We start from the raw sequence: 25,786 nt of genomic DNA on the forward strand, positions 1-25,786 counted from the left end.
GGTCCATCTGGGGACATCCCCACCTCCAGAAGAGCGCAAGAGCGATGTCCGGGCGAAGGGACCACTCGTGGGAGAGGAAGGACCTGCTCAGACGATCCGCCAGCGTGTTTCGAACAAGGAGAAGCTAGGGACGTGGAGGACAGCTATGCCGCGCTCCCACAGTTCCAACGACCGACACGGCGGTAAGAAGGAACTGGGGAGCGGGCGGGCCGGCAGGGGTATATATCAGCCGCCATGGTGGCGCCACTCTAGGGGGCGACCTGCCGGCCCACTGGAGTTGCTAGGGTAAAAGTCTTCTGACGAGCATGCACACGCAGCGCACACACCTACTGGAATGGATATGAGCAATCACTCGAAGAAGAATGAAACAGTTTTTCTTGTAAACCTGCTGCATTAACATGAATACCAGTTTTAAAAATCTGAATTCAGTTATTTAAGAGGAGTTTTTTTTTTTTTTTTAATGTTTTTACTTTGACAGTCACTTTAGATGTCCAAACATGAAATATCTTCAGCTTCCTGCACCTGCAGACAGAAACTTGTGTCTTCAGCCTCTCCAGAAACAAGAGGCAGCAATTTTAAAGCAAGTTTGGGAAGTGCAAACAAACTAGATAACTGGAGTGATGCAAGATAGATGTTGGGAAAAAAGTTTACTAAGCAACATTTCTATAGTTGACTGAAGTTTATGACATTTATTTTGTAAAGAGGCTATGCTTTGGACTCGCTATATGTAGGTAGGAAGGAAAGAGTCTTTCAGTACCTCAGATTTTGCAGAAAGTTTTCCAATAAGGTCTTCCAGTGTCAAAATGCGCAATTCATGTTCATGGTGTAAAGCCAGAAGATCAATCTTAAAAACAGGAAAACATGTTCTACTTATTGAGAACAAAATAGTCAAATTGCTATTAATATTTTCAGTAAAATCACTACTTTCATGTTTTGATCATACCAGATACTTGGTGCATAAAAACCAAGGATTAAGTATTTTTGAAAAATGCTTAAGTCATTTAAGTCCAATTGATTTTTGATGCCAAGCTGTGCTACATTAGACTAGCCATTTGGAGATAGCCCTGTGAGATCAAGAACACAAGAAGGGGCCGGCAGTACTGCTGTCAAAACTACATGACTACATTACTGCTTGCCAGTTGGTGGGGCAATATCAGCAGAAACCTTGAGTAACATATGCTAGGATCAAAGCTAGAGCCTAATACCAAATTGGGCAGCCAATTAATTAAAGGGAATATGGGCTAGTAAAAGCACTTTTTGTGGAAAAACAGTTTGTCAGATTAAGATTTGAACTCTTATGTAGGCTATTACTCAGTAGCCTATCCAACTTGTTTCCTGTAATGTTCCTGGTTTCGTACTGAAAATTAACTGACATGAAACATTAGATGAAATTTTTCTAAAGATTTAGGACAGTGATTCTCAACCCCTGGGACGCTTGCAGCTCAATCAGCACACAGCTGCGACCCATGTGACAGCCTCACAGCCACAGTTTTGTTTTTTTTTAAATCATCTATCTATAGATCTATATATATCACCCCCACATAACACAGAGAGCGTATATGACCCACAATAGTAAATGGATTGAGAACCACTGATTTAGGAGCTCAAATCCCACTGAAAGTCAATTAAATTAATGCTCCTAAATAACGTAGGCATTATAGGAAATTCAATCCATCACCTTCTAATGTTAGCAGAGTTTCAGAGTGGAAGACCGAGTTGAAGGAAAGAAGTTATAAGTTATAATAAATACTCTCTCTAGAATCAAAAGGTTTATACACTGGAATGAAAAGTACAAAACGTGTTTACAAATACAGCCTACTCTAAGTATTTGACTTTTCATAAGTGACAAACCCTTTCATACAATTGTGGCTTTCTTTCTTATTCCGGTGCCATAATTTTACACTTATGTTAGAATTATTATTTTTGTTACAGAAGTTAGGTAGTGCAAGTTAAACAGAGCTCTGTCTCTTCCCCCTTCCTCACATCCTAAAGACATCTAGTATCTGTTTTAGTGCCTCTTGCCTAAAGAGCAAGATTCAGGAGTTACTGAAATCCTTAGGTCTGGAACACGGCAGGTCATCATGCTGGGCTACCATCCACAGCCTTTTGTTGGTTAAAAAAGAAAAGCTGGAAGTTAGTTTCAAATGCTTCAAGGATTGGGAGGTGAGTACTCCCTGTTTTAGGTATGATTTATTCAAGCATCAACTCAAATAAGTGCATTGATTGCAAGCGGGTATACATTAGACTGGAGAAGGGAATAGCTGAAAATGCAAATATTCTCATTTACAACCCAACACAAGTAGTATGTTAACTTTTAATTAAAGTTGCTAGACTACTGCACTGATGTAGGCCTTAAACAAAGAAAGGAAATAAGCAGTTAAGTAATTTCACACTCCAGCTACACTCAAATTCCCATTCTCAGCTTCAACTACTTCTATTAACTCTAACATAGGCTCTTAAATACAAAGTAAAAAAATCTTACATATCTGGATGATAAATGCGCACTAGGGTTAGTACACTAATCAATATAAGAAACCATCAGAAACATGCATTTTATCTTTACCGTTGAATGTGCCATTTCCTCAGACTGCATTTCCTTAAAATGTTGGCCCATTACATTTTTTATTAGTATCAACATCTCACTTTTGTCGTTCATCTGGGCAACCTGATCCTGAAGCTTCTCAAGCTGTAGCATCACTTTGCCATATTCTTCATCATTGTGATGACATCTGTCAGACATGAGGGCCATTTGCTTTTCCAGTTCACTCATACGACTAGAATCAAATAACTGTATGGTACCCTAAAATGTGAAGATTTATATATAAAAGAATTAAGTAATCCCATTTACTCCCACGTTATTCTTGAATTACAGGTCAGCTATTGGAAAAAATCTAGTAGCCAAGAGTTAAGAAGATGCCTTTAAGTATTTTACCTCTGGAGGCTGGACATAGCGAGAAGAATCAGGCTGTGGTTTAAGAATCTGCACAGGCTTATCTATTCTTTGTGCTTGACGTATGCTTGTCCAATTGAATGCAGGCAGTAATGAAAGGAAGCCTTCAAAGCCCCAGTACCATATACCTTAGGCAAGATCAAAGAAAAACAAAAGCAAAAATTGGTGCATCCAAGAGGTGCAATCTTGGATTTTATGATCATTTGGATTAATACTTTAAAGCAGTTACTTCAGGACAGAGGCTGTGTTACGTGTTTGGAAAGTGCACTTTACATTGTGGGCACTACCAAGGACTAAACAAAACTAGATTTAAAAACACCACCAACTATGTTTAAGGGCGTTAAGGTTGCAAACTAAGCACTCAAAGGTTAGGAAATGCCAGAGTTAAGGTTGCTTGTGCAGCCTGAATTCAGGCTTCTTATGTGTATGCATTATGATACAATCCTCACATGATCACATACCTTCCCGTGGCTCATTCTGTGCACAAGATGCACTGCACTCACTGAACGGTGCACTTCAATATTTCTTTTTTATCCTCATTGTTCTATGTGTGGCCCTATATCTTACTTGTTGCACACCATCCAAATCCTGCACTGAATACAGAATTACTAATTTCCTTATCAGTTTTTCTATGGTGCTTTCATGGTAGTCTTAGTGCTTTACAAACATTAATGCACTTATCTTCACAATACCCATAAGATTAGACAGTATTATCCCATCACTAAAGCAATCCCTTTGGCAACATACAAGTCCCTGCTTCAAAGAATTGAGACACTAGAATGTCTCAACAAAAGAGCTGCAAGATTTTTAACATGGCGAGGAGCAATTTTCCTTAGCCTCGTTCTCAGAAATGACTGAACCATTTTAGGTGACACTTAATAAAAAAAAAATTCACCCGTGGGTAGACATCCGGCATGGAATATTCAGCCTAAAATGTTTAAGTTAGAGTTACAACAACCAAAACGAGTGTTTTATAATAGAAAACATTGGACCACTGTAACTGTAGACTGTAAGCACTGCCAATAACAACGCAATTAGACTTATTTAAGAAATCATTAAAGGTAACCTTTGCGAAGTGTCTTAATGGGCTCATTCCAGTTCCAGGTCATCAACTGGTTCTCCTGTAGTCCCCTTCAGAGGTGGTCTACATATTGAAGGGGTACAAAAACTGACCTGCCTTTTCATAATGAGGGATATTCTTTCCATGTCAGAAGGGAAGCACACTAACAGGGCAGTGCTGGGGAATGCCTGAATTGCTACTCTCAGCAAACAGAACTTCAATCTCCTGTGCTGTTAGCTGGACCTCTTTCATAAACATCAAGTTCACCTAAAAATGCTAGTTTGATACATCTGTAATAACTATTCACCAGCTTGCACTAGCAACAATATACAACACTTTACATACCTAGCAAAAACAGCAGTGGGATGAGAAACAGTAACAACTTGTAAATCTTTGGAAGGCATCTAGAAACAGAGAAGTAAATTTAACTTTTAAATTAGACATAGAATGGGTCTATCATTTTTAACTGGGATTCTATAATTGGTTGAGGCATTAGCATGAAATAAAGCTAAACATGAGGTTCAATTTTAAACATTTAGAGCTCAATTCTGTGGATTGTATCACAAGAAATGCTGAAGTTTTATGAAGTCAGCAACTGTATCTTGCCCAAATAGTTACATTTTTTCCCCAAGAACATGCCGGGGAAAAAAACAAAACAAAACAAACACCTTATATTTAACTGAGTGATACTGCATTTAGGAATTTTGTTTTGTACCTAAATATTGAACCTGACATGACCATGTCTATATAGCATCTTAGAATGAGAGAGTCAGGCTTACCCATTAACATACATTTCGGTACGTGGGTTTCTATTTTCTTCATTGTAAATACAATATTTATGTCCACAGGTGTTAGTGGAATGGAAGTTACTCATACACAGGAAAAAGCGGACTAACTCACGAAGTATAATAGACAGCATACAAGTATAAATAATGGTACCTCATGACAGAGGTTAGTTCAGTTTACATTACAGTGAAGTGTCTTCATATTGTTTAGAATTCAACAGCATATGGAAATACACTGCCCTATTCACATCTTAGATTGATCTAGCTTAAGTTTTGGCTACACAGAAATACCATGCTTTTTCCTGTAGTGCATATTACATGCAGACTATGCATCTGCAAAGTACTGAAGTATACTTCATTGACAAATTCATTATGCTTATTCCTTAATGTGCTACGGTGGACAACAGACCTGTGTAACTGGTCTAACAGTTTTTACTATTGGCTATGTAGCTGTTTAATTGCTTCACCCAGTACCTCCATTTAAAATGAAAATATATGCTCTGTACAGAAAGATGTGCAGCAACTTTGATTTAGTAAGGCATATTACAGATACTGACATGTGTGTTCCCCCATTATTAGAATATTAATGAATATTGTCAGATCACCTTTTTGCTGAAGTGTGTATGATTCTAAAACTACAAATAGAGTCTTTCCTCAGCAATTCTCTTTGTAAAGAGTAAAGATTTTCCTCTCTCTCCTATGTTCTCACACACACACGCTGTTTGCGTTCTACTTTTGTCACGGACATTATACCTTGTATTCTTCAACTAGGATAATTTCACCCATTTAAATTACAACTCTTACAGCACAAATCTAACAAATCTGTAACTTACAGAAGAAAATTCTGTCTAAAAAATAAATTCACAAACCTTGTAAGAAGAAACACATTGAACAAAGAAATCAGAGTAACAAGTTGATACCATCCAGTTCCAAGCCACCAGAATGCCCCAGAAGTTGCCTTCCCTATAAGAAAAAGGACGTATTTGATGAACTAAAAATGTAATTGTTACAGAATATACTAAGGGAGACCAAGCAGAAGCACATGCAAATATGGCAGAAAATGTTTTGTGCAACGAACAGATTGTTGGGGTGGATGGATATAGGTGAAAGGAAACACATGCAACTTGTTTTCATCTAAATGTATATCACAGCTATGTATTGCAATGCAATATCAACTACTCAGCACAAAAAATAGCCATGCAAGATGATGAATTTTGTTTAGGAAAGCAATAACTAACTTTCATGAGGTTAAAACACAATACCCCTTCAGCTATGTTTAATCATGTTTTGCACTTGGATAACCCCTTTCAACTAAAGGCCTCTATGAGCTTCAAAAAGGCATTATATTAATTTTGATTATAGGGATACCATGGCACTACAGGATTAAGCAAGTTTCCTAAAGCCATGGGGAGTTAATGGAAGAATCAAACAGAGCCCAGTTTTCCTCATTCCCCCGTTGTCTGCTCTAACCATTAGACATGTTGCCTTTCATATGAAGCAGCCTTGTTAATCTCCCACTGAATTTGTGAACACAGATTATATCTTGTCACTAAATAGTTTAGCCTTTACAAACAGTAAAGTACCATCCAAAGCACAGTTGAGTCAGCATCAGCGAGGCAATCACATAGTGTAGACTCCTAGTTTGCCAGCAGAGGCAGATAACATGCAAAAGTACAAAAACAGAGATCAAGATAGTAACCTGGAGAAACAATGGCCAGCCAAAGTAGTGATAACGTCTTCTGAGACATAAACCATCCTGTTGCTCCCACTGTTCGCAACACTTGTAGCACAAAGTAACCTGGTGTATAACAAATGAACTATATATGTGTAATGTATATACAGACACCCTGACCCATTGTTTGCAATAAAAGCAGTAGAGCAGAGACTCTTTAGCTTCTGAAGTTATGAGAATTACATACTGTAATTTTAGTGCATATCCTCTGGTAGTTTGTAAACTTTTAAAACCATTATACACAAAATGAGTATTATTGCTAATAAGATAAAATATGGACATAAGTGATGCTAACACCATTAAAAGGAAAAAGACAATATGCTAGTACACAGACGGTTCAACTTCCAGATTTTAATCATCTGGGTAATTAAAATACCATCTTTTCAGAATATAAAGAGCCTATGTTTTGTGGCACAATATTCTGTCAGAAAAATGTCCTGATTAATACTCTTCGACCATCCACTCTTTAGTATAACACACGTGCATGCTATAGTCAGGCAACCCTTTCAAAGTTTCTTGGTTTTGTCTTCAAGTATGCACTGCAAGTTTCTGGTATCTGGGTTGGCACAATAAATGTGGGCATAGAAAAAGGAACATTTAAAATTTCTAGAACCAATTCTTGAAAATTATTATTTAAAAAATATGGACCATAATATCTTCACTAACAAGAGGCAATACTGAGAAGCATAAGAAGAAAAGAATATGCCCTATTGAAAGTAAATTACAAGTAATGAGGTAAATGATTTTCATTTTTATAATTAAATCCAGCTGTGTGTTTTATGGTATGACAGTGTCAGCTGGTTTTTCAAAGGCCTGACCCAAAGCCCACTCAAGTCAATGGAAAGATTAATGGCCTTTGCAACTGACACTAAGTGTAGATTTCTTGTTACTGTTCTATTTCTATAGATACGTTTAGGGGAATTCTAAACTTTAGATTAGCAGAGATGTGATGCTCAGTCTCCAAGAGGCATCAAACGTTAGAGCCCAGAATTTTATAAAACCAGTTAGGTGACTGAAGAAATGTCTCACACTATTCTTCTTTGCTGCATGAAAATAGATTGCAAATAGCTCTAAAGAATCTTGATGCCTGCGCCTATTCAAGCATTGGTAGACCCATTTCACAGCATGGATAGTATACTAACTACATGAGTCCTGCAATAACTGGCTACCACAAAATAAAAACAGGGTACAAAATAAAAAATACCCCATATAGGAGTATCTTAATGTCCCTTTTCTCTTTAAATCCCGTTTTCCATCCTTCCAGAAGTATACACTTACCTAAGATATAGCTTAAAAAAAATTCAAAAACCTTTGCTTTGTATTTAATACTTTAAAATACACATCACATGGTAATAAATTACTATAACTTCCTTTCATAGTCTGTTTACATATGGCACAATTGCTATTATATTTGCCACGCTCCTTCCTAACCTAGTGAGTCTAATATTGTAGCAAGTAACACCTGGAGCAGAAGAGATGCCATGTAACTATTCTTCCAGAACATTTTTACAGTTAATTCAGCCTAATCTACTTTGAAAATGACAGTTAAATTAGAAACACAAAGCAGTATGAGTGATTAACATTTGTGAGCTTGTGATGTAAAATAAAAGCAAATGAAAAAAAAGGTGCAAGTCAACCTGCATAAGAAAAGGTGTGCCAAATGGTCCTTGCTACCCTTTTAGACCTTGAGGATTGCATGTGGACTGTTGTGTATGTTTCAAGATGTTTCTTCCCCTTACAGTCATCACCTGTTGGTTATGGTAACAATCAATTAATGGTGACAAGTTAACCAATAAAGCTACTAACAAGACAGACATGTTCCAGTTATGTCACAGTATCATTTTCCAAAACCAAGAACTAGGGTAGGTAAGAAAGATTAACAAGACAAAATCCCCCAGATATTTTCTCCTATAGAAAATGCTGCAGCAATACACTTGTATATTAATATTTAGTGTCTAAATTAAAAACACAAAACTACAGTTCAGGTATACAACAACTTCTATAGAGTTGTTTCATATAAGCTGGATGTCACAGTGACATCTAGGACTCCAACCCAAAGCTAAATGACAGAAAAAAAAAAAATACCCCAACCATACTTACACAATGATTCCCCATTTATACCAAGATGGCCATCCTCTTTGAGAAAGTCTTTTACATTCATACTTCCACAGTAATTCGAGTGAGCTGCAATACATGCAGAAAGAGGGTATAGAATTTAACTCTCTGGAGTCCAAAATTAACAAGCAAACTGACCTGATTTATTTAGTTATAAAGCCAAGCCACCTACAGGAGACCTTAAAGGGGTATTTGATGTGTAAGGTGACTTGCAAAGGGCATGCATGTGTGCATTTTTTGCAACTTTATGATGACTAAAGGAGGCCTCCCTACCTTGTGTGTCAAATCTTTTTCCTTCTTGTTTTTTGCCTCATAAATATTAACTAAGTCTAGTCTACTCTTTCTTGGTATTGCTGCAGTCTTCTTAGAAGTTAATTGGGTACTTCCCCCTAACTGAAGGCTGCATCCAAAACAGTCCAACTGTTAACACCTATTTAACTCACATACCACTCTCCCCCCCCTCCCCCAATTAATTATTTGGGGAAGCAGTTTTTAACTGAATGCTTAATTTTGAATTCTACTTGCTTGGTACCTGGGAAGTCAAACTTACCAGTTCTCTGTTTCTCTGTAGCACCTTCCAGGAAAGCTTGATTAGATAAGATCTAAATTTCTAATGCAAAATCTCAAATTCGGATCTAGTAGTCTACAATTTTTCGTGGAACACCCTATTGGCAATGGAGAATTAGTTCAAGCCTCACCAGATAGCCACTGAAACATGGATTATATGAGGATGCAACAGGAGCAGCTATTTTTAATCAGTGAAAACTGCTTTACACCTATTTAGTTCAAATACTCTACTCAAAAAAACCAACATTGTTGACCACCTCCATCCCTTCAGTTGCAGACCAAGTGCTACCCACTTTCCTGGTTTTAGTGGAGGATCCAGGAGAGACCAGACATTCTCAATATCAGAAAGGCAGAAAAAGCATTACTGAACAAGTGGGACGAAGATGAGGAATCCCTTTCAGCTGAGCATGAAGGGTACAATTATTTTCTGTCAACTTTAACACAATCGTTAGAAGATTTATTCTGAAGATATAATTACACAGCAACTTGACAGCCATGTCTGGCCCATGCCAGCCAACTTGGGTTTGTGGGACTATTTCACCACTGTGTAGACTTCTGGGCTTGGGCTTGGGCTTGGGCTGGAGCCTGGACACTCCCACCTCACAGAGAACCCGAGTTGGCTGGTATGCCTGATACCAGAGTCTAGTTGCTATGTAGACATACCCTGAGGGACAGGCAATAAGTACCACATGACCAAAGTTATCCCAAACAAACAGCAGAACAGCCTGTAGAGAAAGTGTTAATGAGGAGACTTAACCTTGCAGAAATAAAACAGATTTAGGAACATGAAGCTGAAGTCTAGAGGAAGCAAGAAAACTACATTTTGAAAACACTAAAAAAAAATAAATTTATGGTTTGGCAGTGTCAACTCCCCTCCTCCCCCTGTCCCCATCCCTCCGCCCCACCCCCACCCACAGGTCCTGCTGCCCAATGCAATTTCCTGGAAGAAACAAAAAAAAAAAAAAAAAGACGACGACCAAAACAGAAAAACCACAGTTACCATATACCTGTATATGAACACTTCCAAAGGAAAAAAGGTGCAAAGACAGCAAGTGAGCATAAGAGAAACCAGCCAAACTACTACGGAAGACACCATGGTGCAGCAGGTGAAATGGAAGAAAAGCCACACAAGAAAAAAGCACAGGGCTTTTTATTGAGGTAGTGGCTTTGGAGGAGACAAAGGAAGGGAAGACCACTAAAAAGGTACCTTTAAATTCACAACCCAGGTTCAGCAAAACCATTTGAAATAGTTGCACTAACAGTGATGCAAAAGATGTTGCAGTATATTTGATCAATCGTAGAATCTTATTCATGTAGAAAGGGATGTTTCCTATTAAAAAAGTGTGAATAAAAAATTATTTCCCTACACAATTTCATTCTCCATTTATAAACTACTTGCATTTCCATCTATTGATACCAAGCTAGAAATGGCTAAAATTTTAGTTACTTATCCAGGGATACATAATTTGTGGATGTGTAGCAACTATGAGTGGTACTGGCTTGACAGGCCTTACTGCTGAACTTCCCCATTTATCTATGGCTAAGAATACCTAAAGCAGGGACCCTGGCTGGTAAGGGGCCAGCAGTGGGAACCCTAGCCTGCCCCAAGTGCCACCTCTGGCACGGCGTGCTGTACATTGCTAACCCTTGACCTAAAGCAACAACAGTGAAAGTTCCCGGAATGCTGGCATGCCTAAACCATGGTCTGGAGTGACTGTTTTCCCAGGGCAAAGCTCAAGTTACAAGCCTTTCCTGGTTAAATGGGACTGAAAAGTTGGAAGACAGCTAATCACTTTTGCCAACATTTAAATTGTTCTTAATTCCTTATCTTCAGAACTCAGGATTTCTCCATGCTGAACCCATGAACAGTCAGCATCTCAAAATCCCAACCTGGAACAAAAAGGGGCTTAAGTTGAATTCTTGTTGAAAGAGGGGGCAGGGAGGAAGAAAGCGTTTTCTCCTCCGCCCCCTTCATACTTCCAAGTGGAAGGAAGCCAAATACAAAACTTTTCCAGTACTCAAGGCAGTTATTACTAGACTTCTTCCTCTGTATCTTCTCCTCCATTTTGGAACACACACACACACACACACACACACACAAAATTAGCACAATCATCCCTGTACTCCTGCTTTCTTAAAACCTTTGGTATTTTGTAGCAAACCAGCATTTGGCTATCTCTGTTTCAACTGCTGAAGTATTCTCACAAATGGGGACTCAAGATTCTCTTGAGAGAGTTTTGTGTAGAAGAGAGATGGTATTAAAAAAGAAAGATTTCTAGACTCCCATGTCCCATTTAAATACTGAAAGTTTATTAAACCTATGTAAGATTGGGGTCCTATTGTACAAAAACATATAACAAGAGGCAGTCCTTATCCCACAGAGCTTACAATCTAAATTATTTCCCTTGCAATCTCCTGAATTTCCCTAAGAGAGAGAGTCAAGAAACTGACTTCTTACTATTCAGGATATGCTACAAGAAGGTTCAAACCTTGGCCCAGAAGGGATAGCAACTGAAACAACCCACAATTCTGAAAATGAGGGCAACAAAAGAGCATGCCTTCTTCCTAAACTGATCTTTGAGGAGACTACCAACAACCAAAGAATACAGATGAGGTGTTGGGATGGTAAAGGATGTCAAACTTTCTGCTTTCCAAAGGAAGGCACTTAACAAGAGCAATATCCAAAGGGAGTAGATTAGCTTGGAAAAGAAGAACTCCATATAGTCAGCCAACAGCCATATTTAAGGAAAAGTTCCAGAAATTGTACACTGAGAGGAAAAAACTGCTGAAGCCACAGCCTTTCCATTCTGGGTCCTCCCTCAGAAACAATTAGAGCCCTGTTAGATCTCAGGTCCGAGAAGAGGGCCTAATTTACAGAGCACAATAAAAATTAGAGTCTATAGAAGGAAAGAGAAAACAATAGAAGGGATTTTTTTTTAAAGTAGATCTTTCTATAGAGCAGATGATATTTACAAACAAATCAACAACCAACCAACAACTTGCTGATTATGTTTGGTTGTTTTTGTTTGTTTAACTCTTTTGATCTCCTATTACTGGTGAGTTATAATAGAAAAAAAGAGTTTTAAAGCGGAATTTGAGTAACAAAATGGTAACCTGACCCCCACTGTTATAATGAAGTGTAAAGAAAAATCTACTGCTAAGAACCAATGCTGTTTACAACATCATGTTATGAGCCTAATCAATTTGAATGTATGAACTATTTTCTGCCAGATTCTGTATAACTTTATTTTGATGTGGCACATTTATATTCCTGTAACTGTGGAAAATTCATATTCTCAGCTTTTGGTGCACAGCAGACATCAACTCCATAAAGTGTAGCTTGATGCAAACAAAAATTCATCATAGGAGGTATGCTAATTGGTATTTAGAATTCAATTAGTCTTGATAAATTCAGCAGGGAAAAAAAAAATCTTTATACCTTCCAAATACATGAAGCTTTATACATCAACAAACAAGACATTTACAATCCCACAAAAAACAAAAGGAAGAAAATCACTTACTAGACTTATATTTTTGGCTTCTATCCCTAGAGTAAATTCTTGAAGATGGCATGTGAGAAGCAGAGTACGCTGTGAGGACCTCTTTCCGTTCAGAAAGCATACTGCAGTCACTGCAAGTATAGCCATTGATCATGGTAGTCTGTGTTTCAGCAGTTGCTATATCACCATTTCCCTGAATCACTGTTGTGTCCCTACCTGATGTATCAAAAAAGAACAATTAATCCATTCATTGCAACCTATTAATGGAGTGGGTGGGGGGAAGGTAGTTGAAGGACTGCAGTTACCTTTAAGATCGCATTCATCATCATCAAGCCCTAAAAAACAGAAGATTTTCCTACTGAGTACAATTACATGGAAGTCTCCAGATTGCAAACTAATATAGCTAAATTGTACTCAAAACAAAAATTTCTGTTATTTCTAGAACCCACAAAGGAGAAGCATTTTAAGATTAGAATATTACATTTATTCATTAACTGTTGTGGGGGACTTCGATACATAGATATTTTTGAGGTCACAGTTTACAGCTACATTATCTATGAAAAGGAAGATTGTGGCCAGAAGAAAATTGAAGCACCAATATACGTCATTTCTCAGCTCCCGTGTGATTATTGAGAAGGCTAGATAATTAGAAACATATGCTGTTTCTGTTGCTTAGTAACCATTTTTTACTACAACCACAATTCAATACATAAACTGGAAGACTTAGCTAAACCAGCCATTAGTCTAATATTATGCTAAATTTGACAAAGTTACAGTATAATTTCTTTCAATTCAATCAGAAACAAGCAGCCTGTAACTGGACACCATCGTAAAGTCCCACTATTCCCAGCCCTGTTTTCCCTGTTTCTTCTCAGAAAGACGAAGAGAGAAGGGTAAATAAACCTGGCTGGAAAGCTAGTCTCTTGTTTTTTCTTTTTGGGGAAATTTAAGTGTCAGTAACTTGAAATCTCTAGAGTAACTGAAATCTAGTTTATTTACACACAAATTTGTAAGCTGTACTTCCACAGATTAAACTTAAATAAAATGTTGGCGTTGTGAAATTGGTGAACAATGTTAATTATTGTATATTTGTGATATAGACTGATAGCCTCTTGTATTTAGCAGGTTAAAAAAAAAAAAAGAGAGAGAGAGAAAAATTATGAAAGAGGTCTTTACAAGGATATCTGCATTTCAGCTCTCTGCATTTCACCCTCCAAGAAAGGTGGAAGTAAAAGGGCATGTCTTCACTAGCAACATGAAAGCGCTGCCGTGGCACTGCTTTAATGTGGCGGTGTAGTCGTGGCACCAGGGGTGGGGGAGAGCTCTCGCAGCACTATAAAAACACCCACCTGCACGAGGGGAATAGCTACTAGTGCTGGGAGCATGGCTACCAACACTGGTTCAGTGTCTACACTGGCACTTTACAGAGCTGAAACTTGCATAACTTCGGGGGGGGGGGTAGGTTTTCACACCCCTGAGCAAGAAAGCTGCAGTGCTGTAAAGTGCCAATGTATACAGTCCCTAAGACTGAATTTTCTTTGGATTATCAAAGCCGTTCCTAGATGAGAGGATCCACTGCAGCAGATAGGAGCTCCCTTCTCTCATCCCTCCCCAGAGCTACTGCATACAGCTTCTATGGTACATCCCATCCATGTAACACACACAGACCCAGTAATCTAACCTGGATCTCTACTGAGGCACAAAGTATCACCTGAAACACCAGCCTAGCAATAGCCAGATCAACCAGGTTCTTGTCCACAGTAAGTCATTCTGAGGAAAAAGCTTTCCCTAGAAGGACCCAAAGAGGTATTACACCACTACAATAGAGCCCCTTTCTTACAGGCAGAGCAGGACCAACATCTTCAACAACAATTCTGCTCTTTTTCTGCCCAGTCTGGCACTCCATATTCCAGACTAAATGAGATTTTTGCATGAGCAAAGAGTAGAGGATCAGACCTTTGTTCAGAAAGGATTACCATCTCCAAGTAGTCTGAGCAGTCAGAGACCGAAGCCTTATCTATACTTAAAACATTCTGCCAGCATAGCTATGTCAGAAGTGTGGTATAATGGCAAGAGTTCTTTTGCCGGAATAAGCTGCATCTCCACTAGAAAGGGTTGCTAGAATAGCAAATCTTTTCTAGTATAGTCAAGGGCTTAGGAATATGGATTTCTCTCTCTCTGTTCAAGAGTCACTAAATTGCTCCAAACTCATCTTTCATGACTAATAAATGCACTTTCCAGATAACTAGTCTAAACTTTCTGGTTGAAGCAAGATGAGTGAATGCTTTATCTATACTCCCTTTCCAGTTACTACCTTTCCACTCATCACTCCAATCTATTCTTGATGTTAAAGTGACAAAGCTGCATCTTAGTTAGATATTAAAAATCGTTCTACAGTTCTTGCAATCTGGAAGGCATGTCTCCCTTTTTAGGCAGCTCGATGTATAACTGATTTACACCAGCCTTTTCTCTTCTCTCTCTACCTTCAATTTCTCATACAACCGATAACTTTTAAGAACTGATTAATTGCAGGTTCATGATGCACACATAACTACTCTGTAGTTTGTTTGATCACAATTTATATAAAACCTCTTTTTAAAATCTGCATTTAGTGTACTGTTGCCAGGAAAACATGTTAGTGTCCAAAATGCAACTGTATCTAGGCTTGAAACAAAAACCTATTAATTACAAAAACATAAAAGAAGTGTCTGTCGAAAGGTAGTGTAGTGTGAAACACATAATCCAAATATTAGACTAGCCACACAGTGCCTAGTCTCCATAATATTCACTATCCATCCACTGGAAATTTCACTGTATTTAAAAAAAAAAAATCTACAACTTCACTAACCTATGAACACACATACAATCGCTTCCTCCTTCTATGTTGTGACTGAACACATTTCACACATGCTTACTTGTTCATGATAAAAGTCACATATTGTAACTTATCTTTTTAACTAAACTAGTTATCTAGGATTTTTCTTTATGATGCTTTCAGTATGAGACTCCAGCTGAGCTTCAGAAATGACAATAGTAGAAGAACATTAAATCCATACAGAGCATCTTTCTGGTGAGCATCTTTGCTATGTTGAGGCAGTACATTTTGGTTGGCATATCAGTCTCACTGTGCAGCAATCATATCATAGAATCATAGAATATCAGGGTTGGAAGGGACCTCCAGAGGTCATCTAGTCCAACCCCCTGCTCAAAGCAGGACCAATCCCCAACTAAAATCATCCCAGCCAGGGCTTTGTCAAGCCGAACCTTAAAAACCTCTAAGGAAGGAGATTCCACCACCTCCCTAGGTAACCCATTCCAGTGCTTCACCACTCTCCGAGTGCAAAACTTTTTCTTAATATCCAACCTAAACCTCCCCCACTGCAACTTGAGACCATTACCCCTTGTTCTGTCATCAGGTACCACTGAGAACACGTTAAACATTTTATTCAAAGGTAATGTGTCCTCTGCCAAAACTGTAGTAAGAATTTAGACATTAAGTGGTGACCTTTAGACAAACATGGCAATAAGTATGTTGCTACCAATGTTCTTTAGGCAAGGAAGCTTCTATAAAAAAAGAACCTCAAAACAGCTTTCACATCACAGGCTGGCACAAATATTCAAATGTGTAGTAGCACCACATTACTTACCCCAAAAATGGTCAACTTCTGTTTGCTCCTGAATCAAAGATTCATCCAATACAGTAGATACTACAGATGTATCACTGGCATGGCTATTGAAACTACTTTGGCTAAAAATAGAAGAGCTGGATACATTTTTTCTTGGAGTATTTTTCACAGTGACAGACTGCTTGCTCATACTTTTGCGCTGCTTTGCTGTTCTAAAGAAAAAAAGGCAAACATGAAGAGAAGCCATATAACATTAAACACAAAATAACATATTCAAAGGTAGTTATCGATGGTTTGTGTCAAACTGGGAGGGTGTATCAGTGGGATCCAGCAAGGGTCAGTCCTGGGACTGGTGCTACTCAATATTTTCATTAATGACTTGGATAATGGAATGGAAAGTATGCTTATAAAATTTCAGATGACACTGAGTTGGGAGGGGTTGCAAGCACTTTGAAGGACAGAATTAGAATTCAAAATGACCTTGACAACTTGGAGAATTGGTCTGATAACCAACGCTATAGACAAGACGAACATATGGTTTGTCTGCCCTTGCTCTCAGCATATATGCAACTGCAAACATTTCAGGCATTTTACTCTAGACTACATATTGAATATTAATTGTACACTTAAATTTTTATATAGCAGAGTTCGGCATGTCTAGGGGGTTAGACACAATGACTCTTGCACTCCCTTCCAACCCTATGATTCATATACCCAAATGTTATATGTTAGAATATCAGATGAGTAACTATCAACAGTGTTCAAAGTAGCAGCCGTGTTACTCTGTATCTGCAAAAAGAACAGGAGTACTTGTGGCACCTTAGAGACTAACAAATTGCTTTCGTGGGCTACAGCCCCATTTCACTGGATGCATGTAATGGAAAATACAGGAGAGAGAGAGACACACACACACACACACACACACACACACAGAGAACATGAAACAATGAGCGTTACCATACACACTATAAGGAGAGTGGTCAGTTAAGGTGAGCTATTATCAACAGGAGAGAAAAAGAACTGTTTGTAGTGCTAATGAAAGTGGCCCATTTCCAGCAATTGACAAGGAGATGTAAGGAACTGGGGGCGGGGGAGGGAGGGGAATAAGCATGGGAAAATACTTTTACTTTGTGTAATGGCCCATCCACAGTGTATAGTTTCATTTAAGGGCTCTAGTGAGTTCTTATGAAGAACAGCCAGCTTTGTATGTTTTGTCATCTGAATTTTCATGATTTAGGCCGCAATCCTGGAAAGACTGATTTACCTGTTACTTGCAGTGTAAAGTTGTCTCATTGACTGTAGTGGGACTAACTTTAAACAGGTGAGTGAGTAGTCCCATTGACGTCAAGGGGACTACTTGCAACGCAGACAGTTGAACAAGTGAAAAAAGTTTTAGAGTTAGGATCATAAATTTGCTTCTATTACAGTCTCTCTCTCATTTAAGATATATTTCACAGTCAAAATTGTGTCCTAAAATGTTTAACAAAACAAAAAAAAAGTTTGTTTCACTGGCAAAAAAAAGTTAAAAGGCAAGTATTCTGAAGACTATATTTTAAAAAAATAAAATACAAACAAAATAAGGCCACTGGCACTACTGAGTTGGTACAAAGCTGGTCACAGAGTTCATATCTCAGTAAAATGCAACAAAGCTGAAATTTAGTCCTCATTCTACTGTTGAAAATTATGTTTAATACTAAGGAGGAGAAGAAACCATCTTTTTCCTTTCAGCTGTTTTTTCTGTCCAAGATTAAGACAAAATTCCCTTTGCATGTTTCTCAGTCTTGTGCAATCTAAGTTCTTTATAGTTTATTTCAATTTTTACTACAGTAAGAAATCGAAGAGTTTCTTTCGCATTGCCACATTCCAACATTAAGTCTGAGTTCTGGATCAGCCACGAATTATTTGTCTGAAACATGATTAAATGTGCAAACCTAGAATCTGCCAATAGGTAACTTGCATTAAATATATATATATATAAAAATAAAGTCTGCTTACCTGGCTGATTGATCTGACAAAGACATGTTTCCAATATAGGAATTGCTATGAATGTTGTCATTTTGGGCATCATCTGTTGCATTATATCCTGCAGTGACCAAGCGTAAACTACGTCTTGACATTCTTGGAGAATCAAACACTGGATCCAATTTGTGTTCAGTCTCAAAATCCAGAGCAGCTGAAGAATAACTTGAACTAAAATAAAAATAAAGCTATATACTAACAGTTTTTAAGATATATTTCAATGTATCAGAATTTCCCCCCCCTAAAGAAAGTCTATGTTTTTTATAGATTCAACTTATCCCCACTATGGTCCTGATTCTGCCCAGAGAACCACACAAGCAGTTCCCAGCATCCACACAGAACCCTACTGACTTCAGCAAAGGTCAGCATGGGTGTAGAGGTCTATGTAAGCAGTTCTCCCTGCAGGATCAGGGCCTAGGAAACACTGTTAAACATCCAACAAAAGTTATTAGCAAAATAATTGCATACTTCTGCACGTACGATTGAGATAAGTGGATTCACATATATCAACAAGCAAATAAAAACAGCACTTTACAGAGAACCCCTACTCACAGCTTATGAATAATTAAGTTCAGAATTTTCTTAACAGTTACTGGGGAAGTATTCTCTGAACTAAAGCTGAAATAAGCATTCTGTTCCAAGTGGTTGATTTGTGTCATGCTTCGGTTCAACCCAAGAGATGATTTTTCTATCCTGACTGTTAAAATTCATCATGAAATGTGAGTTAAGACACAGTGGAAAAATATTTACACATTCCAATTCTAAGCCAAAGTTGCAAACATTTTGGCCCAGCACAAATAATTGCTGATATCTAAACAGCCATATGCTCAGCAAATTTATAATTCTAAACTATTCATAAGAAATGAGGACTTAGGCTGAACATTTGTATAGGCACATACATCCAGAGTTGCACCAGTTTCACCAAATTGTTTTTTAAACCAATTTAGTTAACAGGTGTAAAAGGCTGTGGACAGTTCTTAGTTGGTTTAGTTTAAGTAATTAAAAATACGTCTAAGCTAAACTGAAATAAGAGTGTCCTTTTGCACCTGTTTAACTAACTGACTTATTTCAAATGGTGTAAGTTTTACATGCAGAGAGGCTCTGAATTGTTTCCTCAAAACTATACTCTTAGCACTGAAGCAGACTAAAATAATTCACAAACAGAATTCTATATTTGACAATTCTCTTAGACACACACCGAGGTAACTATAACTGGAGAAGCATGCTCTAGGCAGTTTTGAGTCTCGAGACTAGCTGGGAAAAAAGTGAGTAACAGTATACCCTACTCTAAAACAGGAGACAGATTTGGCGCAAAGCACATAAGATTTGTATTTACACAAGAAGGAAATTTTCGTTATTTAGACTCTTAAACAGAATAGATAGCTATAAAATGTCTTGGAGTAAGAAACCAGGTTCTAATGCCACTAAATGTTGGAGAAACTGTGATTGCATCCATGTAATACAGATGTCCGGCAGTTAAAATTTTCTAGGTATTTCTTTATTGCAAGATCAAACTGTTACAGAGGAACATCCCACTGAAATCTAATTTCTACTAGGCCACTGGCCAAGTACAAAGTTGATTCCAGAAAAAGAGAACAGTGGCAAATTACCTCAGACCTGGTGTATACTTAAAACTTCGGTCCACCAAGCTACATCAGTCAGGGGTGTGAAAAATTCACACCCCTGAGAGATGTGGTTAAGCCAGCCTAAGCTGTGGTGTAGATACCAGCATGTCAATGGCTTCTCCTCTTCTGTTCCTGTGTCTACACTACAGTGCATAGTCTATTTCTGAGCAGGTCAATGAGATATACCAGAAATGGTCAATTTCTCTGCAGCTGCTCAGAACACTGCAGGTAGCAACAAGCATGAAGCTACTTACACCTATTGTTCTACCTATACTCTTGTAACCAAATGGTTTGCTCAGTTTATTAACAGCGTTTTATCCAGATGCCACTGCACATAATACAATAAATACAAATTTAAATTGACAACTCAAAAAAAAAAAGTTAAAACACACAAGTTACAAGATAAAAACTCTTTCCTAATGTTGGCAAACACCTTTAAACATCACCCTAAAATATACAAAAATAAGAAAAATAGGGATACATTATTTCATTTACATCAGAAGTAGCCCCTTTCATATACATTTTTCTTATTTTTATGGCTGACCAGGCAAATGCCTTTCAAGAGACAATACAACCTTCATCTACTGCAGTCACTTTTCTGTACAAACAAATCAAGAGTATAATCTGTAATGATTCTGGACATCTGAATCCAGGTATAAAACGGAAGCCCAAGCTCATCTCAAGAAAACACATCATGCAGTTTGTTTGCACACACTTGTATTGCACCAGATACTTAGATCAGACACCTAACATCAAAATTTCCCCTCTGAACTTCATTATAGCAGGGCAGAGGATGCTTGTGAAAGATAAGATTTGGGTCCCAGTGTTTAGTTTGCATTCTTCCTTGTCAAAATTTGTGATACTTAAAAGGACTTTCAAGAGTAGTTAAAGTTAGTTGAACATAAGCCACACAAAGACATCTAAAGAGGGAAGAAAAGTTACCTAGGAAACAAACTATTTCCTGTTACTCATTCCTTCATGGTGGAAGATTAGAAAGATCTCAATAGTTTATTATTAATTTGAGGACTCCCCTGAACAAAATGTTTCTTGTGATTTGATTTGCTATTTGCACTTGCCACTATGCATCTGTTTTTACTCATCTTCAGCCAGTGATAATACAGATACCTAATTCACATGAAGAACACAAAAGTACACAGAACAAATGACAGCTGTAACTAGCTTTAGTCTGTTTTCATTAGCAAACACTTGTACTTATTTCAGATCTTAATATCACGGGATTGTTTTGTACTGATTCAATTTTAAGGTCTGAAATCACACTACGTAAACAATCTCAAACTTCATGGAGTCATTAAAAAAACACTTGCACTTTGGCTCTACTCTAGTATTAAGAGTGCTACTATACTTCTTAAACAAACCAAAGTCATCTTGGACTTCAGTGACACAAATGGACAATACCTCGAAGTCTAGTTTCCCATCTCCAGATACAACTTCCACATTTTGGAGGAGGGTTTGTTTTTCTTTTTAGGGAGACCACTGAAAGCTTTCCTTACATATGATAGAACAACTTATGGTGTTCAAGTTATTTTTCACAGAATGTATATCATTGCTTGAAAAATTTGCTAGGTATCTACTGCCTAAAGAAATAAATCTACTAGCAAGAAGCAACTCTGAATGCTAGATTTACTTGGGTGTGATGGAATTCAAAGACGACATTGCAGACTCTTACCCCTATACATGCTCTCTCAGCTGCTCATAGATTTCCCCACTATTACATAGGTAGTCTTACTTTTTCTTCTAGCTGTTACCTTTGCACTTCCCCCACTCCTCCCATCCTTTATGATAGTTTTTAATCTATTTAAAAAGATTCCAGGAATGCCAGTGTCTTTCTGAAAGCTACTATGTCTGTACAGTCAGTGTGAAGAGATGGAAGCAGCTTGAGCAAGCAGGGTCAAAAGCTCTTTCTGTTCAGGATATCACCAGGCTGAATCATTACTGGGTTTTGAGGTCTGTTACCATTCCATTTTTAAGTTCTCAGACATTTTCTGCCACCCCCATCCCCATTATGAATTACACCCGGTGACAACATGGGCTTTCGTCTATTAGTGGTGGCATAAAATTACTAGTCTCAATGGAGTTAACTACCAAGTTATACTGATTTAAGCAGAATCAGAAATTGGTCTACTGAGTTTACCATAAATTCAGCTGTGTGTACAGGGCAGTGCAAGTGAGCCATTTTTCAAGTGTCCTTTGGGATAGTTTCTTATTTTATAGAAGTTGCAATAAAGTAGGTAAAGCAGCTCCAGTCCACTAACAATAAGATGGAGAACAACTCCAGCGCATAAGAGTGAGCTAAGGACTAACCATATACTTCTGAGTTTCCAAGCAAATAGATTACCAGCATATATCACTGCTAATCTTCTTCTGGTTAGCACATGCATCATCATGGAGAAACACCTATAGTGACAAGTTTGCCCTGGAACAGTTACTTCCTTGCCCTATTCCAAACAACATAAGCAGACTATTCTCAATCAATGTACTGCTTCTAATTATTGATATTTTTAGGTCTGTGCTAATTTACTGAAGCATGGATTGAATGTATTTGGATTAATCTTTTAGCTCAGTGAGTACAAGATTCTTGTCTACAGGTTAGATATGCATGTATTCTAATTTATTCTCAAGACCCAGTGAACATCTGTCAAACAGATAGCTAAGGGTTAATGTTTTTTTACCTGTAAAGGGTTAACAAAGGGAACCAAACACCGGACAAGAGGACCAATCAGGAAACCGGATTTTTCAAAGCTTAAGGGAGGGAATTTGTGGGTTTTTCTTATGTCTTTGGGTCTGTCTGTTCTTGTTGCTTCTCAGCTATTGAGAGTGTCTTTATTTCCAGTCTCTTCTTTATCTTCTGTTTCCTTGTAATCTACATAATTTAGCAATAAGTATCAGTCTTTTAATTGTTGCATATTTGCATCTGTTTTATCTGCGCGCGTGGAGTCTTTATGTGTATTTTGGCTAATGAGTACTTTAATTGTTATTGTTTTTGGGTAAGGCTGTTATCCCTTTTCTTTGTTTATTCATTTCTATAATTGAATAAGCTCCTGTATCTAATACCATCTAGTATACAGAGAACTGTTTATTCATATTCTTTTTTTTTTTTTTATTAAAGTTGTTGCGTTTGAAGACCTGTTGATCTTTTTTCTAGTTGACCCACAAGGAAATTGAGTGGGAGAAGAGAAAGCGGGGAGGGGGAAAATGCTCTCTGTGTTAACTCTTTGTGCCCGGCGAGGAAGAAGCTAGACGGGGGGGAAGAGAGAGAGAAATCTTTTGTTTCTTTCTATTGGGTTCTCTCTTTGTGGAAGAGAGGGAACATGCTTCTTGTATTGTGAATGTAAAAGAGCTTGCATCAGTAACTCTCAGGTAGCCCAGAGAGGGAATTCTGGGTGGGAGAGATGGGGGAATGTTATTCCCTTTGTGGTAAGACTCAGAGCCTCTGAGTCTTGGGGTCCCCCAGGGAAGGTTTTGGGGAGACCAGAGTGAGCCAAGACACTGGAAATTCTTGGCTGGTGGCAGCGATATCAAATCTAAGCTGGTAATTAAGCTTAGAGGGGTTCATGCTAGCTTCTCAGGTTATGAACGCTAAGGTTCAAATCTGAGTGGGAAAGCTATGACAACATCTACTTTAAACCCAAACCTTTCACTACCATTTGTATCATTTTCTATATGGAGGGTGAAACACACCTGAACTATAAGAACCACAAAGCCTTTGAGAAACAAACAGGGCTAAATTTGGAGGTCAGTCTAACTAAAGTCTGTAAATTACACATTAACAAGGGGGCAAGAATCTGAGGTTCAATTTACATGCTGGGAATGCTGAAAGATGTAAGACACGTCACTCTAAATGTTCCTTTGATTGTGGCCCAAGAGATAGAATACTAATTACTACTTCACTATTTTCTCAGTACAGGTGTAAACATTTAGGATTACGTAGTAATACCTGTTAGTATTAATAGATGCTCCTATTAATAAATCATAACTGAGGCTATCGACAGATTTGTAGTATCAGGATTTTCCCTACTTTTTACTGAACATTACTGTCTGTTTTCAACTTGCACAGAATATACAAATCAACTCCTCTGCCTCAGTTTTCCCCAGGAGTGACGTGAGTATGTTACAAAAGCTACCTGTCTGGGGTAGTTTAGTCTTTGTAAAGCACCTTGAGACCATTAAACAGGGGAAGAGGAGGGAGAGGCTTTAAAAAAAATCTAAGCAACATGAATACAAATACCCTGTAAAATAAACTAAAGCTAAAAATTAACACTAATAAGGAAGCAGTTTTGCGCACCGTCCCTTCTGTAGAGTTTTCCAAGTATTGCTTAACCCAAGGATGGCAGACTTGTGTGAAGAAATCTTTATATACTATAAAAAGACCTCAGCATGCACAGACTGAGATGGTGAAGTCCTGCTCAATCAACGTGCCTTGAAGTGGCTAATAGGCTTTGAAGTTTATACTCAGGACCTTCAGTGCAGAACTCAGTATGCCAACTTCCCCTCCTATTTTAATGTTTCAAGTGTTGCCAAAGCTTCAGATGGTATTTTATTATAAATTACAATTAGACAGAGCATTTGCAGATAGTTTCCTGCAATAGGCTCTGAAATAAGATTCTGTATTATGAAAGTTGCTACATCTTAAACCAAAGCTGCCTGATGCCTCCAAGAATAGATTAATTGCCAAAACTTCAGCTTATCAGCCTTTATGCCTCCCTCAGCCAGTTTACCTACAATATGTAACGTGACTGAAAGCAGCCAAGTGGGATGCTGTGCAGCCACAACAAGTTTCACTTGCCCCCTTATCCCCTCCAAAGACAGAACTAATCTCATCCTCACAAGATCGTCACCTATATAGAAAAAGCAAAATGCTCAATTTATCTTTAGCATCTCATTACCCTCCCATATTCAAAGTTGCCCTACCACTCCTTTCATCAGGGCCTGATCAATCTTGTGGTCCTTACTCCAGCAAGACTCCCAGTGAAATAGTTGGGGAGTCTTGCTGGAGTAAGGACCATAATCAGGACCCGTCGTGGGAGAGGTCATCAAACACCTCCAAAAGGTAAAAAGGGTCATGACTAAAAGCTTATCAAGCCACTGAGTTTTTCTTTAGAAGAAAAAATTAAATTACTGCGTCTCTGCCAAGACGCTTGGGCCTGCACAATATAAACTTAAAACCAGTCTCAGTTTCCTGGAATAACACCAAGAGCTACTTATTTCCCCTCATCCCAGTTACAATTCTATTTTCAAAAGAAACTGGCTATTTGGAGAGGATACAAAAGGTATAAAAAGACTTTTGGTTTAAGGTGATTATTAAGAACACACCATCTCAAATCAGGAGGGAAATGAAATGAGATTCTAATTTCATGCATGTATTTTTCAATATAACTAGAACATGTATACGATTACAGAATTGTTTTTAAGTAAATTCTTTCAACAATAAGTCTGCCAACTCTTCACTCATCATGTGAATTTCCCAGTGCCCCCCCTCAGTTTTAAAATCCCCATCCCACCCCCAAAAGTGATAATCCTGCTGTTTATAATGCAAGTGTAAAGATATCCTCCACTAACTTTCATTAAGTAAAAATATTTCTTGATAGGAAAATAGATATGTAACTTTACTACAGGCTCCTTCCACCCTCTTTACATATCCTTCAGATACTTTCCTGAACTTAGAAAGCAGATCTGCTCAATCTGTTTAAACTCAATCTTGAATGTTATCTAAAAGGTGGGTTTTTGATTAAGGAAGATTCAAGTTTCTCCTTTCAGTTGGATGATATGGAGCAGGAACTTTACTATCA

The 25,786-nt window shown here is 38.0% G+C and overlaps 1 protein-coding gene across 14 annotated transcripts in view; it reads right to left on the reverse strand.

Annotated features, from left to right (window-relative positions):
* Window positions 1–25,786, reverse strand: part of SUN1 (Sad1 and UNC84 domain containing 1) — a 61,501-nt gene that overhangs the window by 20,238 nt on the left and 15,477 nt on the right. For 3 of the 14 annotated variants that reach the window (XM_032770988.2, XM_032770993.2, XM_032770986.2), the window contains 13 exons: window positions 18,331–18,525; window positions 16,357–16,547; window positions 13,015–13,044; window positions 12,731–12,925; window positions 10,417–10,539; window positions 8,628–8,711; window positions 8,165–8,275; window positions 6,495–6,593; window positions 5,665–5,758; window positions 4,356–4,414; window positions 2,933–3,078; window positions 2,564–2,800; window positions 758–844 (listed from right to left, as the gene is read on the reverse strand). In XM_032770988.2, the coding sequence (XP_032626879.1) occupies window positions 758–844; window positions 2,564–2,800; window positions 2,933–3,078; window positions 4,356–4,414; window positions 5,665–5,758; window positions 6,495–6,593; window positions 8,165–8,275; window positions 8,628–8,711; window positions 10,417–10,539; window positions 12,731–12,925; window positions 13,015–13,044; window positions 16,357–16,547; window positions 18,331–18,525 (1,651 nt within the window). The remainder of the gene's footprint in view (window positions 1–757; window positions 845–2,563; window positions 2,801–2,932; window positions 3,079–4,355; window positions 4,415–5,664; window positions 5,759–6,494; window positions 6,594–8,164; window positions 8,276–8,627; window positions 8,712–10,416; window positions 10,540–12,730; window positions 12,926–13,014; window positions 13,045–16,356; window positions 16,548–18,330; window positions 18,526–25,786) is intronic. The other 11 variants (XM_075069211.1, XM_032770990.2, XM_032770989.2 and 8 more) reach the window with 8 other exon arrangements.

The sequence above is a fragment of the Chelonoidis abingdonii genome, chromosome 9, assembly GCF_003597395.2.
Source record: "Chelonoidis abingdonii isolate Lonesome George chromosome 9, CheloAbing_2.0, whole genome shotgun sequence".
NCBI lineage: Eukaryota > Metazoa > Chordata > Testudines > Testudinidae > Chelonoidis > Chelonoidis abingdonii.